The 20,892-nt window shown below is 44.0% G+C and overlaps 1 protein-coding gene across 3 annotated transcripts in view; it reads left to right on the top strand.

Moving 5' to 3' along the window:
• LOC139465887 (FYVE and coiled-coil domain-containing protein 1-like) overlaps positions 1-20,892 on the top strand; it is a 46,611-nt gene that overhangs the window by 2,489 nt on the left and 23,230 nt on the right. The window contains exons 3-15 of one of the 3 annotated variants that reach the window (XM_071247863.1): positions 1,591-1,710; positions 4,892-5,004; positions 5,345-5,448; positions 7,282-7,425; positions 7,654-7,732; positions 8,261-8,374; positions 9,419-9,564; positions 12,019-13,255; positions 14,410-16,038; positions 16,665-16,793; positions 18,491-18,562; positions 19,066-19,113; positions 19,514-19,632. In XM_071247863.1, the coding sequence (XP_071103964.1) occupies positions 1,591-1,710; positions 4,892-5,004; positions 5,345-5,448; positions 7,282-7,425; positions 7,654-7,732; positions 8,261-8,374; positions 9,419-9,564; positions 12,019-13,255; positions 14,410-16,038; positions 16,665-16,793; positions 18,491-18,562; positions 19,066-19,113; positions 19,514-19,632 (4,054 nt within the window). Of the gene's footprint in view, positions 1-1,590; positions 1,711-4,891; positions 5,005-5,344; positions 5,449-7,281; positions 7,426-7,653; positions 7,733-8,260; positions 8,375-9,418; positions 9,565-12,018; positions 13,256-14,409; positions 16,039-16,664; positions 16,806-18,490; positions 18,563-19,065; positions 19,114-19,513; positions 19,633-20,892 lie in introns of all 3 variants that reach the window. The other 2 variants (XM_071247862.1, XM_071247864.1) reach the window with 2 other exon arrangements.

Below are 20,892 nucleotides of genomic sequence, written 5' to 3'. Positions count from 1 at the left end.
TTTGTAACAACTCAAACAAATCTTAAAAGCTCTAACTAGGAACTGTGACGTATTAGCATGGCTGGCTTGGCCTGTAAGCTGATAGGTAGTGCCAACAGCTGGGTACAGAATATACACAATCGTTTTATTAGTGCTGTATATATACTGAACTGCAAAAGAAACATCACCACTGAAAGATATATGAGAAACTCCTTTTGTCCGAAGACTGTAAACATACTTTGAGACATATTGAAAAGATGAAACTTGGCAAAACTGATCATCAAGGTTGAAATTAAAGTGTCAAATGTTCTTAAAGTGAAACACTACACTAGTCTCTGAGAAAATGGCATCACATGTCAGTATCTCGTGTGTCCGCCATGTGCATTGATGACTGCCGGTGGTCTGGTACCGTTGTAAGAGCCTGTATATGGTGCTTTCGTGGACTTGAAAAGCATTGGCTACTTGTCCAGCTTGCAGTCGTCCAAAGGCTTGGTGTCGCTGATTTCTTGTCAGTCTTGGCATGTGGTAGCAATTCAATAAGGAATGAATGTTATTCAATCTGGGTGGATTTTTATAGGGTAAGAAATGGGGGAAAGCATGTGCATTTCAATTTGCACAGAACTCACGTGCATCGGGCTACCATGGCCATTGCCATGATGCATTTAGGCGATCGGTTTTATTGTCATCTGCTTTGTTTTTTATCATCAAATTTCATTTTTCCGGACAAGGTAATGTTAAATTTTAGAAACTTTCATAAAAATTACCCAGATATTTAAATGACAACTATTCATGCAATGTTACTTGGGGTGACCTTTTTTTGCGGTTCTTCATATATACCATTAGACTTGCACTTTAATGTATGGTCTGTCATACTTGCACGCTGTATTGGCCTATTAACCTCATATTGGCCATGGTGTAGGTCCAAGGTCTGTCATGCTGGCAGGCTGTATTGGCCTATTAACCTCATATTGGCCATGGTGTAGGTCCAAGGTCTGTCATACTGGCAGGATGTATTGACCTGTTAATCTCATATTGGCCATGGTGTAGGTCCAAGGTCTGTCATACTTGCAGGCTGTATTGACCTATCAACCTCATATTGGCCTTGGTGTAGGTCCAAGGTCTGTCATACTGGCAGGCTGTATTGACCTGTTAATCTCATATTGGCCATGGTGTAGGTCCAAGGTCTGTCATATTGGCAGGATGTATTGACCTGTTAATCTTATATTGGCCATGGTGTATGTCCAAGGTCTGTCATACTGGCAGGCTGTATTGACCTATTAACCTCATATTGGCCATGGTGTAGGTCCAAGGTCTGTCATACTGGCAGGATGTATTGACCTGTTAATCTCATATTGGCCATGGTGTAGGTCCAAGGTCTGTCATACTGGCAGGCTGTATTGACCTATTAACCTCATATTGGCCATGGTGTAGGTCCAAGGTCTGTCATACTGGCAGGATGTATTGACCTGTTAATGTCATATTGGCGTGGTATGATGTTAATACTGTAATCATTATTTCCTCCTGGTATTCAGACGTGATGTTAACATATTTATTGTTTCTCTTCCCGGTGTTCAGGCTTGATGTTAATGCAGATATTTTTGCCCTTCTCAGAGTGCATCAAGCAGATGAAGGATGACTTCAGTGAGACTAAAATCCCCGTCAATGATGACAACCAAACGCTCCACAGATTCTGTGCCAAGCTGGAGTACCTGTTGCAGGCCAACATGAAAGGTGAGGCAGTAAACTGCTGTAATAACAAACATGCTTATAACCAACTGACGGATGTCGTGATCTGTGTTTTGTGTGTCCCGGCCATTTGCTGTATATTTTATCATATAAAATTGATGGATATAATGAACATGCTTATAACAAAATAATGAATATAGCAAACTCACTTTGTGGTCTGTGTGTACCCTGTCAGGGACAGTGTTTATATGTAATGTGTTTATGTGGAAGATGATATATCTGGTGCCAGGGTTACATGCTTACATGGAAGGTAATATATCTGGTGCCATGGTTACATGCTTACATGGAAGATAATATATCTGGTGCCAGGGTTACATGCTTACATGGAAGGTAATATATCTGGTGCCAGGGTTACATGCTTACATGGAAGGTAATATATCTGGTGCCAGGGTTACGTGCTTACATGGAAGGTAATATATCTGGTGCCAGGGTTACATGCTTACATGGAAGGTAATATATCTGGTGCCAGGGTTACATGCTTACATGGAAGGTAATATATCTGGTGCCAGGGTTACATGCTTACATGGAAGATAATATATCTGGTGCCAGGGTTACATGCTTACATGGAAGGTAATATATCTGGTGCCAGGGTTACATGCTTACATGGAAGGTAATATATCTGTTACCATGGTTACATGCTTACATGGAAGGTAATATATCTGTTACCATGGTTACATGCTTACATGGAAGTGGTTATTACTGTTACCAAACTTAGTTTCTGTTACATCCTGAGGTCCTTATTTTACTGTATATCTGTTACCATGGTTGCCGGCTTCAATGAAGGGTGATAAATATAATGTTTGTGTTGCTATGCTTACATGAAAATCAACATGTCTAGTTATGTTTTATATCAAATTTCATTTTTTTATTGTCCAAGTTTGTTATACCTGTTTGTTAACCTGAAATTGCTTAGGGGATATGTTGTGTATTTATTAAAGCACACAACACTCAATAAATCTTTTTTACTCTATGAATCAACTACTACTCTAATCTTTTTCAAACTCTGAAACATGCATCATAGATCATGCTAGGTAGGCAGGGCATGTACAGATGTGTTGGTCATCTAACCCCTACGACTCCACCTCGGTTAAACGTGATTGTCTTTAACACTCATCAATTATTTGGACCCCAAAGTTAGTGTTCAACCAAGGGATCACAGTATGACTGTTATGGTTATTGGCGTGTAAGGAGATGTGAGCATGCGAAAGGTCATTAACCCCTTACAATGCTAAATGGAAGACATGTTGTTGTAACAAAGCTGTTAGTTGTGTGTATACGAAAATGGAACATTGTTGGTGTGGTAGCCTAGTGGATGAAGCCTTTGCTTGTCACGCTGAAGACCCAGTTTGATTCCCCATATGGGTACAATGTGTGAAGCCCGTTTCAGGTGTCACACCATCATACTGCTGAAAAGTGGGGAATATTGCTAACAGTGTCATGAAACCCATTCACTCATGTTGTCTCTGTGTTGTCAGTTGTTATGGGATTGAACTGGGTGATACAACCAGGGCTTTCCCTTGACTTACTAAAGTGGGGGTTCAGGGGCCCCAATAATCAATGTTAAGGGTCCTTGCAGGCAATATGAGGGTCCTGTAAAGTAATGATATGGTGTAGCATGGTGTAGTGTACTGTACGTTTAGACAATTACTCTGGAGCCTGGAATGAATCAGTGATCATGTGGACAGTGGTCATTATTGATGGATGAAATAACAGACACCCATAACCACGGTACTCTTGATGCGCTGAAGGTACAATGAATATTATTGTGCGTATATTTTATGTCTGCATTCATTCTCTACATTTGTGCATGCTGGACCCACGTTTGTGCGTCGCGTGAAACCCTGTACAACTTAAGTCATCGGAGGAGTAAAGTGTTGTTTGGATCAGCTTGTTAGACTTGCTAGCATTGCAATAAGCCTGTGTTTGTGAGCCTTCCAGTGGGTAGACCATCTAGTTGGGGGTTTGCTAGAGTGCCACGTGACTGCTAGCATTGCAATAAGCCTGTGTTTGTAAGCCTTCCAGTGGGTAGACCATCTAGTTGGGGGTTTGCTGGAGTGCCACGTGACTGCTAGCATTGCAGTAAGCCTGTGTTTGTGAGCCTTCCAGTGTATAGACCATCTAGTTGGGGGTTTGCTGGAATGCCCTGTGACTACTAGCATTGCAATAATCCTGTGTTTGTGAGCCTTCCAGTGTATAGACCATCTAGTTGGGGGTTTGCTGGAGTGCCACGTGACTGCTAGCATTGCAGTAAGCCTGTGTTTGTGAGCCTTCCAGTGTATAGACCATCTAGTTGGGGGTTTGCTGGAATGCCCTGTGACTACTAGCATTGCAATAAGCCTGTGTTTGTGAGCCTTCCAGTGTATAGACCATCTAGTTGGGGGCTTGCTGGAATGCCCTGTGACTACTAGCATTGCAGTAAGCCTGTGTTTGTGAGCCTTCCAGTGTATAGACCATCTAGTTGGGGGTTTGCTGGAGTGCCACGCGACTGCTAGCATTGCAATAAGCCTGTGTTTGTGAGTTTTCCAGTGTATAGACCATCTAGTTGGGGGTTTGCTGGAGTGCCCTGTGACTACTAGCATTGCAGTAAGCCTGTGTTTGTGAGCCTTCCAGTGTATAGACCATCTAGTTGGGGGTTTGCTGGAGTGCCACGTGACTGCTAGCATTGCAGTAAGCCTGTGTTTGTGAGCCTTCCAGTGTATAGACCATCTAGTTGGGGGTTTGCTGGAGTGCCACGTGACTGCTAGCATTGCAGTAAGCCTGTGTTTGTGAGTTTTCCAGTGTATAGACCATCTAGTTGGGGGCTTGCTGGAGTGCCACGTGACTGCTAGCATTGCAATAAGCCTGTGTTTGTGAGCCTTCCAGCGTATAGACCATCTAGTTGGGGGTTTGCTGGAGTGCCCTGTGACTACTAGCATTGCAATAAGCCTGTGTTTGTGAGCCTTCCAGCGTATAGACCATCTAGTTGGGGGCTTGCTGGAGTGCCACGTGACTGCTAGCATTGCAATAAGCCTGTGTTTGTGAGCCTTCCAGCGTATAGACCATCTAGTTGGGGGTTTGCTGGAGTGCCCTGTGACTACTAGCATTGCAGTAAGCCTGTGCCTATAAGCCTTTGAGCGTATAGACGATCTAGTTGGGGATGTGCTAGAGTGCCCTGTGACTGTTGCAGAGCGTTACTCCATGCTGGGTCGGAGGAAGGACTACTGGGACTACTTCGTGGACTGTCTCGGCTCCACCAAGGGCATCAACGACGGCATCAAATATGTCAAGTCACTGGGAGAGGTGTGTACTGTCATCAGCAAGGGAGTGTGATTCTCAGACAAATGGGGGAATTCACGGGAAAGTATGGATTGAAGTTGAATATTGCTGCAACTATGTGTATTAGAATTATGGGAATAGATGATGCAGATAATGTTTGATATGCTTTGAGATCTGTAAGAATGTTTGCAGCGATAAGTGGTCTCCTGTATCCATGGTGTACTGGCTGGATACTTTATGTATGACCATGTGTGTAAGTACTAGAAATACTTACCAGTTCCCATGAGATGCCTGTATTGTGGATGTGTTAGATCCTTACTGTGTGTTTTGAAAGACTAAAGTCAGGATGATTTCTTTCTCACAGCATAAGAGTTCACTGGGAAAGGGCCGAGCATTCCTGCGCTTTTCTCTGGTGCATCAACGTCTCCCCGACACCATTCAGCAGTGTGTGCAGCACCCCAAAACAGGGTCAGTATACTGGGTCCGTAGAGGGGGGTAGTAATATCACACCAGTATCAGTATACTGGGTCCGTAGAGGGGGGTAGTAATATCACACCAGTATCAGTATTCTGGGTCCGTAGAGGGGGGTAGTAATATCACACCAGTATCAGTATTCTGGGTCGGTAGAGGGGGGTAGTAATATCACACCAGTATCAGTATACTGGGTCCGTAGAGGGGGGTAGTAATATCACACCAGTATCAGTATACTGGGTCGGTAGAGGGGGGTAGTAATATCAGACCAGTATCAGTATACTGGGTCGGTAGAGGGGGGTAGTAATATCACACCAGTATCAGTATACTGGGTCGGTAGAGGGGGGTAGTAATATCACACCAGTATCAGTATTCTGGGTCGGTAGAGGGGGGTAGTAATATCAGACCAGTATCAGTATACTGGGTCCGTAGAGGGGGGTAGTAATATCACACCAGTATCAGTATTCTGGGTCGGTAGAGGGGGGTAGTAATATCACACCAGTATCAGTATTCTGGGTCGGTAGAGGGGGGTAGTAATATCACACCAGTATCAGTATACTGGGTCGGTAGAGGGGGGTAGTAATATCACACCAGTATCAGTATACTGGGTCGGTAGAGGGGGGTAGTAATATCAGACCAGTATCAGTATACTGGGTCGGTAGAGGGGGGTAGTAATATCACACCAGTATCAGTATACTGGGTCGGTAGAGGGGGGTAGTAATATCACACCAGTATCAGTATACTGGGTCGGTAGAGGGGGGTAGTAATATCACACCAGTATCAGTATACTGGGTCGGTAGAGGGGGGTAGTAATATCACACCAGTATCAGTATACTGGGTCGGTAGAGGGGGGTAGTAATATCACACCAGTATCAGTATACTGGGTCGGTAGAGGGGGGTAGTAATATCACACCAGTATCAGTATACTGGGTCGGTAGAGGGGGGTAGTAATATCACACCAGTATCAGTATACTGGGTCGGTAGAGGGGGGTAGTAATATCACACCAGTATCAGTATACTGGGTCGGTAGAGGGGGGTAGTAATATCACACCAGTATCAGTATACTGGGTCGGTAGAGGGGGGTAGTAATATCACACCAGTATCAGTATACTGGGTCGGTAGAGGGGGTAGTAATATCACACCAGTATCAGTATACTGGGTCGGTAGAGGGGGGTAGTAATATCACACCAGTATCAGTATACTGGGTCGGTAGAGGGGGGTAGTAATATCACACCAGTATCAGTATACTGGGTCGGTAGAGGGGGGTAGTAATATCACACCAGTATCAGTATACTGGGTCGGTAGAGGGGGGTAGTAATATTAAGACCAGTATCAGTATACTGGGTCGGTAGAGGGGGGTAGTAATATCAGACCAGTATCTATGCAGTTGGGAAGGCAGGACTTGGGGGTGAGAAGGGTTGGGCCAGTATTATGGGGTTGTGATATCGTTACTGAGGGTACCAAGATCAGACCAGTTGCAAGGGATTATGATATCAGACCATTTGCCAAGGGTAGCGATATAGGCCAATCGCAAGTGGTAGTGATGATGGGCCAATTCCTGGTAGTAGAGAATATAGAATGTTAAATGAGCTCCCATGTAATACTAATTTTATACAATGAGTGAATAGTTCTGGTACCTGACAAGTGGACGGCTGCCAGGAGAAAAGCAGCAGTACCTCCCAATGTATCAGTTACACACAGTGGTGTGGCAGTGATCGTTAATGATAATCTACTGGTGAGGCCTGTCCCTTGGTATATGGTCACAAGCATCTACTGTGTTCAGAATGTTTAATAGAGTTATTGTCACAGGAATGTAACTGCATGTTCCAGGGAATGGTTCCACCCCCAGAGTGTGTGGTACCAGAAGGGGCTCAGAAGTGAACTCATCAACTCTCTCTATGACCTCACTGATGTGCACTTTGACCTCTCACCTCGAGGTTATGACCTTGACACGGCATGGCCCTCATTTGCCAAGTAAGATAAAACAACAAAAGGACACTAAAAGTTTCAATGACTAAAGTAAAAAAACACAAAATCATGTCTCAAGTGTATTTTTTTATCTGTATGTGTTAGATGGAGTCAGAATAAATGTTTCAATTTCAGATTTATTAACTTATGACTGATGGTACAATTTTAAGATAGATGATGAGGTATTTCCCCCTATGTGACACAGAGGTAATGATCATGATTGTTTGTCCCCAGGAAGCAGGGAGGTAACTACACATGGAACCCACCCAGCCGGCGCTCCAGCATCGGCAGCATGGCCTCCATCAGCATGCAGGTCAGTGTCAGGACAACAATTTGCCCTCTAGTACACATCTCAAAGGTCTTGTTGAATGTACAATACAGCCAGTACAACTTACCTAACTCCATGCTATTATTAGTCTACTTGAGTGACACTTTGGAGTAAGATTGTGGCAATCATTCAAGAAAATACTACATAGAACCATTGTCTTTGTCTTGTGAAATAACATATTTGTCTCATCTAGTGACCTGCACCAACATATCAACTTTGCAGATCACTTGATGAGACAGACATGTAATCGGGTGCACACCGATCCATTGACTGGGATAATAATGGTTTCATTAGCACCATGACCATTGTCTAGGTGAATGGAATCGGGCACATGATAAATGAACTGCCCATTTCAGTGATCCATTCATATTTAGATCACTATTTTGCCTTTTATGCCCGATGGAATCTGTTTCTGCAGATAATTGAGACTGATTATTCTCTGGCGTTGATGTTGATGTTTACGTTGCGTTGATGTTTTGAATAGGTATTATTGAGTGTCTGTCTGTGCCACAGGATACGTCAAGTCTGCTGAGTATGCCTCTCTATGCTGACAACTCCAGTGAGGTGGACAAGCTCACACAGGACCTGGAGACGTCCGAGACAGTCCGGACACAGCTTATGGACCAGGTCAGTCATAACAAGGGGCTCCAGTGCATAGAAAGGGTTGTCACAATGAACTCCATTTGTCAAGTGTCCCGACACCTCAGATGGTGGTAGCACTATGCCTATGTGTCTGTTCCAGTACAGTGCTAAGGTCATAAGGTCTGCAGTAGATGTCAGGGGTGCATCAAGGTCTATGAAACATAAACTCCTGTGTGGGTATTTGTGTGTGTGTGTGTGTGTGTGAGTATGTGTGTGTGTGTCTTCTATATTATCATTCTCTTCTGCATGGAGTTCATCATCTTACTGAGGCAAGTGTGTCCACTAGCCTATATCAAAGCCTAGTTTCTAACCTTGCCACATCTAGGCCACTTTTCTTGGCTCGACCCTGGCGCCACCTCATGTAGGTCACAAGTTGTGCCCCTCGTAATGAAAACGTGATATCCAATCAGATCGCTGTTCTTATCTCGTATAGCTTCACAAAGATGGCGACTACCATAGGTGACGATCTAGTCGATCAGATAACGAAAAATTTCATACCTGACACAGCAAGCATCGGCAATCCTTGAGGGGTTCAAAAGATGAAAAAACATTTCAATGTCAACAAAGACAGGCAGCGGTAAGTCACTTTCATACAAAGGTGAACCAGTCGTGGATGTTGATTTTGTGAAGCGTTCTCTGATTGGACTATCGATATGTATGATAATCCAATCATATTTAGCTCAAGAAAGTGGGCTTAATGTAGCAAGAGTGGAAACAAGACTTTGATAAAAAGGCTAGGGGATGCTTTTGCCTCTGGAAGATGGACATAGCTGTCCACGTATGTTATGGGGTGTCACACGAGGGCCAGTGGCATAAGGCACAACACTTAGCTACCAGGATTTACTGATCAAGGTTTGGAATACAACATATTCTTGTGTATTTTTCAAAAAAGGTAAATATCTGCAACATGTTTCACTTTGGGCTTTTTTCCCCCTTTAGCTGTAACATGCTATTGACAGTAGGAACTCTTGTAAATATGTTTGCTGCGTGTGATGCATGTGCCTCTGTCATATTGTGTGTTTCTCTCAGGTTGGGTCCCTTCAGCAGGAGAAGATGGAGGTGAGTCAGTCGGCGTGGTCCACGCAGGGGGAGTTGCACGCCATGCAGGAGCAGCTGCGAGACCTCCAGGAACAGCACACAGAGCTGCAGGAGCGACACCTCCAGCTGGAGAAGAGGCAAGTCTGGAATAACTGATCATGTCAATGCCAGTTAATGGTAATGTCGGTACCAGTTAATGTTAATGTCAATACCAGTTAATGTCAATACCAGGTGATGTTAATGTCAATACCAGGTGATGTAAATGTCAATACAAGTTAATGTTAGTGTCAATACCAGTTATTGTCAGTACAAGTTAATGTCAATACCAGTTAATGTTAATGTCAATGTCAATACCAGATAATATTAATGTCAATACAGTTGATGTTAGTGTCAATACCAGTTATTGTCAGTACAAGTTAATGTCAATACCAGTTAATGTTAATGTCAATGTCAATACCAGATAATGTTAATGTCAATACCAGTTGATGTTAATGTCAATACCAGTTAATGTTAGTGTCAATACCAGTTATTGTCAGTACAAGTTAATGTCAATACCAGTTAATGTTAATGTCAATGTCAATACCAGATAATGTTAATGTCAAAACCAGTTAATGTTAATGTCAATGCCAGTTAATGTCAATACCAGTTAATGTCAATGTCAAAACCAGATAATGTTAATGTCAATACCAGATAATGTTAATGTCAATACCAGATAATGTTAATGTCAATACCAGTTGATGTCAGTACCGGTTAATGGTAATGTCAATACCAGTTGATTCAATACCAGTTAATGTCAGTACCAGTTAATGTGTAGTATCTTCCTTTTAGTGAGTGACTGCATGTAGTTTTACTCCAGTCAGCAATATTCCAGCTCTATCACCATGGCCAGTGGAAAACTGAAGCGGGACCTTTTCTGCCCTGGAATTAAACAGTGTCTGGATCAACACAATGGTTCCCCCTCATTATCTCAGCACTCAGTATACCTGGATGCTGAAGACTCAGTATACCTGGATGCTGAAGACTCAGTATACCTGGATGCTGAAGACTCAGTACACCTGGATGCTGAAGACTCAATACACCTGGATGCTGAAGACTCAGTATACCTGGATGCTGAAGACTCAGTACACCTGGATGCTGAAGACTCAGTATACCTGGATGCTGAAGACTCAGTACACCTGGATGCTGAAGACTCAGTATACCTGGATGCTGAAGACTCAATACACCTGGATGCTGAAGACTCAGTATACCTGGATGCTGAAGACTCAGTACACCTGGATGCTGAAGACTCAGTATACCTGGATGCTGAAGACTCAGTATACCTGGATGCTGAAGACTCAGTACACCTGGATGCTGAAGACTCAGTATACCTGGATGCTGAAGACTCAATACACCTGGATGCTGAAGACTCAGTATACCTGGATGCTGAAGACTCAGTACACCTGGATGCTGAAGACTCAGTATACCTGGATGCTGAAGACTCAGTACACCTGGATGCTGAAGACTCAGTACACCTGGATGCTGAAGACTCAGTATACCTGGATGCTGAAGACTCAGTACACCTGGATGCTGAAGACTCAGTATACCTGGATGCTGAAGACTCAATGCACCTGGATGCTGAAGACTCAGTATACCTGGATGCTGAAGACTCAGTATACCTGGATGCTGAAGACTCAGTACACCTGGATGCTGAAGACTCAGTACACCTGGATGCTGAAGACTCAGTATACCTGGATGCTGAAGACTCAGTACACCTGGATGCTGAAGACTCAGTACACCTAGATGCTGAAGACTCAGTACACCTGGATGCTGAAGACTCAGTACACCTGGATGCTGAAGACTCAGTACACCTGGATTCTGAAGACTCAGTACACCTGGATGCTGAAGACTCAGTATACCTGGATGCTGAAGACTCAGTATACCTGGATGCTGAAGACTCAGTTTGTCCTGAACCCCCTGCCATCATCTGCTGCTTCCACTCCCCATACACTATAAACCTACTTTGAATGAGACCCGTGAAGATCTGGGGTAGAATAGGGCTTCAGCAACCCATGCTTGCTGTAAAAGGCAACTATGCTTGTTGTAAGAGGTGTTTAATGTGATTGGATGGTCAGGCTTGCTGACTTGGTTGATGCATGTCATCATATCCCAATTGCATTGATCGAATGCTCATGATGTCAATCACTTGATTGTATGGTCCAGACTTGATTATTTAAAGACCCCCATCATATAGCTGGAATATTGCCGAGTGCAGCGTTAAACAACAAACAAACAAACCAACAAAACTTCATCCCTGTTGACTGTCACATTGTTTACTTGGCATGATGTGAACTTGGACTTGACATTTAAGAAGTGTTAGAAATTGATGGAATCTCATCACTGAGAACTGGTTATGATTTTGTACACATAGACCAGTCACTGATTGTCATCCATTACTTAAAGTTTTCCTCTTATTCATATATCAGAGTGCCTGTTATTCATGTGTAGAAAATACTTGATATCCCCCAAATCAAGGAAAAGATTAATCTTGTAGCAGAATATTTTGATGAAACCATATTGGATGTACCGATATCAATTTGTGTTATATTTTCCAGACACGACAAGATGTGTATTGAAAATGGCAGTACAGAGAAGGATTGGCTGACCAAGGAGCAAGATCTGACCAATCAGCTGCAGGCTCTCAGGGAGCAGAAGACAGAGGCAGACGGCCAGCTGGAGCAGGTCAGGTCACAACTGGATGATGTCAGGAGGGAGGTGGCGGCCATTAGTGAGAGGCACAAAGAAGAAGTAGAAAGACTGGATGCTGAGAGAACAGAACTACTTGTTCAGACAAAAGCTTTGGAGAAAGAGATTTCCTTGACCTCTGAGTCGGAGAGAAGGAAAGGAGAACAGATTGAGTCACTGGAAGTAAAGGTCAAGGTTGGCGAGGAGAAGAACACAGAGTTGTTGACCAAGTTACAAGAGTCTCTGGATGGCAAGGAATCGAAGGCAACAAGTCAGCTGGAGGCGGCCAACAAGCTGCACGAGGTAGTGGCCAGTCTGAAGGAGGTGGAACTAGCTAATGTCAGACTTCAGGCAGCTAATGAAGAATTGACAAAGAAATGTGAGCAGCTGGAAAAGGATGTGGAGACTGTTGAACAAGTGAAAAGTGGTCTTGAAGAAACTGTTTTAAAAGTGAAACAAGATTCAGAAAAAAACATGTTGATTTTTCAAAATGAATTGAAAGATTTGACTGAATCCAACACAAGAACAGTCGAGTCCTTGCAGGCAGATCTCATGGGAAAGAATGATGAAGTGGATCTTAAGAGATCAGAAATAGAAAAACTGTCATCAGAGGTTTCAGAACTGAAATTGAAATCTGGGATTAAGGACAATATGCTTGTTCAGTGTTACACCAAATTCAACCTTCTGGCAGGTTCAGACAGTATTGATGACGTCGATGGCAGTCAGTTTGAAGTTGATAATTTCTTGGGTGATGTCAAGTTGTGTCAAGAAACAATCTCAAAGAAGATGAGCGAGATGAGGGAGGAAATCCAGCAGCTGACCTTGGAGAAAGGTCAACTGGAGTCTGAGCGGGAGAAGCTAGCAAGTGAGAAGGAACACATCATGGACAACCTGGACGAACTCCGTAAAGCATTCGGGGAGTTCCAGCAAAGCAATGAGACACAGCAACGTGACCTTGACCTTGTCCATGCCCAGACGGAGTCGGAACTGCGTCAGTCAGAGCTGGAGCTGCAGGAGAAGGAAGCTGACCTGAAGAAGTTGTCGGGTCGGCTTGATGAACATGAGGAGGCAGTCCTGGATGTCCTTCGTACATGTCGCATAGATCAGGTCAGTCAGTCACACAAGTAGCAGATGTCCTTCAGAACATGTCGCATAGATCAGGTCAGTCAGTCAGTCACACAGGTAGCAGACATTCTAAGACATGTCGCATAGATCAGGTCAGTCAGTCACACAAGTAGCAGACATTCTCAGACATGTCGCATAGATCAGGTCAGTCAGTCACACAAGTAGCAGACATTCTCAGACATGTCGCATAGATCAGGTCAGTCAGTCACACAAGTAGCAGATGTCCTTCAGTCATGTTGCTTAGATCAGGTCAGTCAGTCACACAGGTAGCAGACATTCTAAGACATGTCGCATGGATCAGGTCAGTCAGTCACACAAGTAGCAGACGTTCTCAGACATGTCGCATAGATCAGGTCAGTCAGTCACACAAGTAGCAGATGTTGTTAGACATGTCACATAGATCAAGTCAGTCAGTCACACAAGTAGCAGACATTCTCAGACTGTCGCGTAGATCAGGTCAGTTAGTCAAACAAGTAGCAGATGTTCTCAGACATGTCGCATAGATCAGGTCAGTTAGTCAAACAAGTAGCAGATGTTCTAAGACATGTCGCATGGATCAGGTCAGTCAGTCACACACGTAGCAGATGTTCTAAGACATGTCGCATAGATCAGGTCAGTCAGTCACACAAGTAGCAGACGTTCTCAGACATGTCGCCTAGATCAGGTCAGTCAGTCACACAAGTAGCAGATGTCCTTCAGACATGTCGCATAGATCAAGTCAGTCAGTCACACAAGTAGCAGATGTTCTAAGACATGTCGCATAGATCAGGTGAGTCAGTCACACAAGTAGCAGATGTGTGGTCCAGCAGGTCAGTCAATCACAGAAGTAGCTGACACTGTATGGAGAACTGTTATCTGTGATACTACAGATAATATAGGAGATTGACTCTTTTAGTTTATTCAGTGAACTCATGGATACTCCTGATGGTCAGTATTGCACTTGGAGGACCACAAGCCCAGCTGGAGTAAAACTTGTCTAGTTCTTGCTGAGTTCTGGTTGTGTTTATGTTTGAATGTACATTTGTTGTCAGACTTTCTGTAAACAGATAAGTATAGGGCTATTTTCGTATTAAATGTTTTTAATATTGTACAATGATGATTACAAATGATTTTTAAGTAGTTGTTTTTTGTTCTAGGATTCTGTTGATGCATCTGACTGTAGACAAACAATGTCTTCAATATCGCTGCACGTTCAGAAGCTGTCAACCAAGATCTCCGACATGGAAAGTGAGAAAGAGATCCTTCAGGGTAAGCTGAATCATCTACAAGCAGGAGAGTCAGATAAAGGGACACAGCTCCAGAATCTGGAAGAGAAGTTTTCTAGTTTACAGAAATCACTAGGTGATGCAAGAGAACTTGAGTCAAGCTTGAGAAGTGATCTGACAGAGAAGGAACGACTGCTGCAGGACCAGTGTTCAAATTACTCCGATCTCACGACCAAACATGAGAAGTTGGTAGACAAATGTTCCAGCTTGGATGAAGAAAACGAACAGATGAAATCTGATAATATTTCTCTCAGGGAAGAGGTAACAACTCTGACCCATGATCTCAATGACCTCAAGGTCACCTTGGCAACTACCAATGAAAAACTGCAAACAGCAGAAGATTTGAAAGGGAAAGATGTTCAGCATCAGGAGGAGGTGGGCAGGTTGAAGGATAAAGAAATCAGTGAGAAGGACAACATAATCAAGTCGGTTGAAAATGAGAAACAGAACTTGAAGGATGATTTAGAAAAGACATCAAAGCTAAAATCTCAAATAGAGAAAGAAAAAGGAAATTTGGAAGGAGAGGTCAGTAAGGTGAAAACACTTCTTAGCTCCTCCCAGAACGAATGTCAGAATCTTCAAGGATTTATTGTCAAAGAGCAGACGTCACGACAGGAGGTAGAACAGAAGTTGAAGATCAGTTCTGAGGAGGTCATGACTCTCAAAGTATCTGTTACTGATGTCCGGACAGAGCTGAAATCTCAGGAGGAGAAATACGAGGAGATGCTCCTGACTCATGAGAAGGAGAGGAACCAGCTCAACACTCAGCTGGAGGAGGCACTCAGTGACACACAGATCATCAAGGCTCAGCTGAAGGAGACATCAGATGAACTGGAACAAGCATGTTCCTTGAAAGAAAGAGCAGAACAAGAGAAGGAGGAGGTGACGACTATCCTCAAAAACCTGGAGGCAAGTTACCGGGAACTGAAGGCGAAACTCAATCTGTTTGAAAATGAGGGACAAGAGATTGCTTCTGCCAAAGAGAGTATTGAAAAAGAGAAGGAAAGTTTGATGTCTGAGTTAGATAAATTGAAAGAAAGTTTGAAAGATCTTGAAACTGAGAAAGATGTTACAGTGACCGAGAAAGAAGAAGCAATAACTCTTCTGGAGGGAAAACTGGAAGAGTCAAAATGTCAATTGGAACAATTTGAAGAAAATGTCCTGAGCCTGGAGAAAAACAAAGAGACATTACTGGATCAGTTACGAGAAGCAGAAGAAGACAGGGAGGGTTTGAAGAAATCCTTGGATCAGGCAGAGAAAAATATGGGTGAGAAAGAGAGCAATAATGAAGAACTCCAGATGACTGTGCTAAAGCTGACCAGTGATGTTACAGAGTTGGAGAAGTCGCTAGAAGAGAGGTCAAGGAGATGTGAGGAACTAGAGTCAATGTCTGGACAACAGTCAGGCTTGCAGACACAGATAGAGTCTCTCAACCAGGAGATCTCAGCTCTCCAGTTCCAGCTCAGCTCAGAGCAGATGCAGCATGAAGAGTCACTCAGGGTAGGTGGGAGAGTCACTCAGGATAGGTGGGAGGGTCACCCAGGGTAGGTGGGAGGGTCACTCAGGATAGGTGGGAGGGTCACTCAGGATAGGTGGGAGGGTCACTCAGGATAGGTGGGAGGGTCACTCAGGATAGGTGGGAGGGTCACTCAGGGTAGGTGGGAGGGTCACTCTGGGTAGGTGGGAGAGTTACCCAGGGTAGGTGGGAGGGTCACTCAGGGTAGGTGGGAGGGTCACTCAGGGTAGGTGAGAGAGTCACTCAGGGTAGGTGAGAGAGTCACTCAGGGTAGGTGAGAGAGTCACTCAGGGTAGGTGAGAGAGTCACTCAGGGTAGGTGGAAGAAGCTCAGGGTAGATGGAGCATCTTGAGTGTATTGAGGAATCGCTCAGGCTAGGTGGTCTATCCCAGGTAAAGAAAATATTCTATGCTACTGGTTATTAAACCGATTTAGACTTGTTTTTTTCTCTCATGATAACTGTCATATAACATATAATTATTAATCGTTCCAACATCTCTGGTTTATGTCAAGTTAACATGGTGTTTGCTAATGCTTAAATAATGCTGATGCTTTGATTTTACACATGATGTGCTGTGACCTCACAAAAAGTATGTATTTGTGATTCCAGAGTTACACAAGTCAGGATGATGAGGTGACCGAACTGACCAACAAACTGGCCGAACAGGAAGCAACTATCGTGCATCTAGAACAGGAAGTGACATCACTGCAGACAGGCCGAGAGGAGGAGACCAACAAGGTGACTCATCAGGTGTGTTCACACTTTAAACATTCAGCATTGTTGACAGCTGACCCGACAGGTGTGTTCACACTGTAAACATTCAGCATTGTTGACAGCTGACCTGACAGGTGTGTTCACACTGTAAACATTCAACATTGTTGACAGCTGACCTGACAGGTGTGTTCACACTGTATACATTCAACATTGTTGACAGCTGACCTGACAGGTGTGTTCACACTGTAAACATTCAACGTTGTTGACAGCTGACCTGACAGGTGTGTTCTCACTGTAAACATTCAACATTGTTGACAGCTGACCTGACAGGTGTGTTCACACTGTATACATTCAACATTGTTGACAGCTGACCCGACAGGTGTGTTCTCACTGTAAACATTCAACATTGTTGGCAGCTGACCTGACAGGTGTGTTCACACTGTAAACAGTCAACATTGTTGGCAGCTGACCTGACAGGTATGTTCACACTTTAAACATTCAACATTGTTGACAGCTGACCTGACAGGTATGTTCACACTTTAAACATTCAACATTGTTGACAGCTGACCTGACAGGTATGTTCACACTGTAAACATTCAACATTGTTGGCAGCTGACCTGACAGGTGTGTTCACACTGTAAGCATTCAACATTGTTGACAGCTGACCTGACAGGTGTGTTCACACTTTAAACATTCAACATTGTTGGCAGCTGACCTGACAAGTGTGTTCTCACTGTAAACATTTTAATATTGTCGACAGCTGACCTGACAGGTGTGTTCACACTGTAAACATTCAACATTGTTGACAGCTGACCTGACAGGTATGTTCACACTGTAAACATTCAACATTGTTGGCAGCTGACCTGACAGGTGTGTTCACACTGTAAACATTCAACATTGTTGACAGCTGACCTGACAGGTGTGTTCACACTTTAAACATTCAACATTGTTGGCAGCTGACCTGACAGGTGTGTTCTCACTGTAAACATTTTAATATTGTTGACAGCTGACCTGACAGGTGTGTTCACACTGTAAACATTCAACATTGTTGACAGCTGACCCGACAGGTGTGTTCACACTGTAAACTTTTAACATTGTTGGCAGCTGACCTGACAGGTGTGTTCTCACTGTAAACATTTTAATATTGTCGACAGCTGACCTGACAGGTGTGTTCACACTGTAAACATTCAACATTGTTGACAGCTGACCATCGAGGGTTTTTCTTCTAAAGTGAATAATGATGAAATAGATAATATTTTTGTTCTTACACCAAATTTGACCCATGTTATTTTTAATGTTTTTTTAAAAAGATTTTTAGGCCAATTATGATTTGGACCTTTATTTTCATATTTCTGGTCCCAGGTAGCCCACTAATCCAGTTGGTGTCTGTGGTGTCTCATTGTGTACCTGGGTTCAGTGGTTGTTATATTGATGATATTCCTTGGTTGGATAGCACTACACCCTTGCTTGTGGGTTTCACTGTCGTGATAAACATCTAACGCTTGCATCACTTTGGCTTTTCTTCCTCCAATCAGGACGTGAATAACTGTAATAATGCAGATGCGGTGCATCCCCGATTTCTAATTTGGAGAGCGCCCTAGGCGCTTATTACGTCAAATACGGTATCTCAATAACCATGACATTAAACGTCCTTGAAACGTGAAGCAGCCTCCTGGTGTGTGTGATCACTGGGTGGCTAACAACAGATGACTTTGTTTCAGGTTGAAAGTTTGACTTCACAGTTGAAAGAAAGGAATGAGGACAATAACAAGCTGACAGAAAAGCTCCAGATGGTACTCTTTGCTTTGTCTCCACTTTCAAGATGTTTCTTTTGTATTTGTATCATTCCATGTTTGATGTGGATCCATGCTTTTCATGTTTTGTTTTATTTGGATCCATGTTGTTCTAAGTTCTATTTGGATCCATGTTGTTCTAAGTTCTGTTTTGATCCATGTTGTTCTAAGTTCTATTTGGATCCATGTTGTTCTAAGTTCTGTTTTGATCCATGTTGTTCTAAGTTCTATTTTGATCCATGTTGTTCTAAGTTCTATTTGGATCCATATTGTAAGTTCTATTTGGATCCGTGTTCCTTGTTTTAAGTGGATCCATGGTCTAAGTTCTATTTGGATCCATGTTCTAAGTTCTATTTGGATCCATGTTCTAAGTTCTATTTGGATCCCTGTTCCTTGGTTTATGTGGATCCATCATGTTCTAAGTTCTATTTGGATCCATGTTGTAAGTTCTATTGGATCCATGTTCCTTGGTTTATGTGGATGCATGTTGTTCTATGCTGCAGACTGAGACGGAGCTGGTGTCGGAGAGAGATGCCCGAGAGAGGCTGGAGGTGAGGCAACTGTAGCACACAGCCAGCCCAGACTCCGGGCACTGAAACTTGATACAATTGTCCAACTATTCAAGCTTTATTGAAAACTATTTAACACGTGACTGCTGGTACAGCTCAAACATTACGGTTCTGTTACATGTATAATGAAATGTCTGTCATGCAATACTTTGCTCCAAGTTTTCTGTTATTGGTAAGTTAAAACTTGTATGCAATACATGTACACAGGATAATATGAAAGAAATGTCCAAACTTATTCAGACACATGGCAACAGAAAACTCTCAGAGTGGCTGTCTCAGGTAGATTTTACATGAGAACATTATTTAAGATGTGTATGAAAAGTGAATGTATGTGCCTCTTGGGTGTGTGTGTTTATGTGTATCCCCCTATATGCTGCTGCAGACTGACATGGAGTCTGTGGAAGAGAAGTACAGCCAGCAGCTCCACGACAAGGACGAGGAAATCACAGGGCTGAAGGCGGACATGAAGCAGCTCAAGCGGAAATTGCTGAAGCTGATCAAGTGAGTTGGATGGATGTTGGGGTGGGTATAAGGGTGGATGAAACGGTGGATATGGGGTGGATGGAAGGGTGGGTATAGGGGTGGATGGATGGGTGGGTATAGAGGTGGATATTGGTGTGGATATGGGGTGGATGGAAGGGTGGGTATAGGGGTGGATGGATGGGTGGGTATAGGGATGGATGGAAGGGTTAGTGGGTATAGGGATGGTTGGATGGGTGGGTATAGAGGTGGATGGAAGGGTGGGTATATGGATGGAAGGGTGGGTATATGGATGGAAGGGTGGATATAGAGGTGGATATTGGGATGGATATGGGGTGGATGGAAGGGTGGGTATAGGGGTGGATAGATGGGTGGGTATAGGGGTGGATGGAAGGGTGGGTATAGAGGTGGATGGATGGGTGGGTATAGGGATGGATGGAAGGGTGGGTATAGGGGTGGATGGAAGGATGGGTATAGGGGTGGATGGATGGGTGGATGGAAGGACGGGTATAGGGGTGGATGGATGGATGGGTATAGGGGTGGATGGAAGGGTGGGTATAGAGGTGGATGGATGGGTGGGTATAGGGATGGATGGAAGGGTGGGTATAGGGGTGGATGGAAGGGTGGGTATAGGGGTGGATGGATGGGTGGGTATAGGGGTGGATGGAAGGGTGGGTATAGGGATGGATGGAAGGGTGGGTATAGGGGTGGATGGATGGGTGGGTATAGGGGTGGATGGAAGGGTGGGTATAGGGATGGATGGAAGGGTGGGTATAGGGGTGGATGGATGGGTATAGGGGTGGATGGAAGGGTGGGTATAGAGGTGGATGGAAGGGTGGGTATATGGATGGATGGATGGGTGGAAATAGGGATGGATGGAAGGGTGGGTATAGGGGTGGATGGATGGGTGGATATAGGGATGGATGGGAGGGTGGGTATAGGGGTGGATGGAAGGGTGGGTATAGGGGTGGATGGAAGGATGGATATAGGGGTGGATGGAAGGGTTAGTGGGTATAGGGGTGGATGGAAGGGTGGGTATAGGGGTGGATGGATGGGTGGATGGTGGATATAGGGGTGGATGGAAGGGTTGGTATAGGGGTGGATGGAAGGGTAGGTATAGGGGTGGATGGAAGGGTTAGTGGGTATAGGGGTGGATGGAAGGGTGGGTATAGGGGTGGATGGATGGGTGGATGGTGGATATAGGGGTGGATGGAAGGGTTGGTATAGGGGTGGATGGAAGGGTGGGTATAGGGGTGGATGGAAGGGTGGGTATAGGGGTGG

Source organism: Haliotis cracherodii, unplaced genomic scaffold (assembly GCF_022045235.1).
Source record: "Haliotis cracherodii isolate W230 unplaced genomic scaffold, xgHalCrac1.p SCAF_18, whole genome shotgun sequence".
Classification (NCBI taxonomy): domain Eukaryota; kingdom Metazoa; phylum Mollusca; class Gastropoda; order Lepetellida; family Haliotidae; genus Haliotis; species Haliotis cracherodii.
Note: the sequence above shows the minus strand (reverse complement) of the source record. Positions and strands in the feature narration are given on the sequence as shown.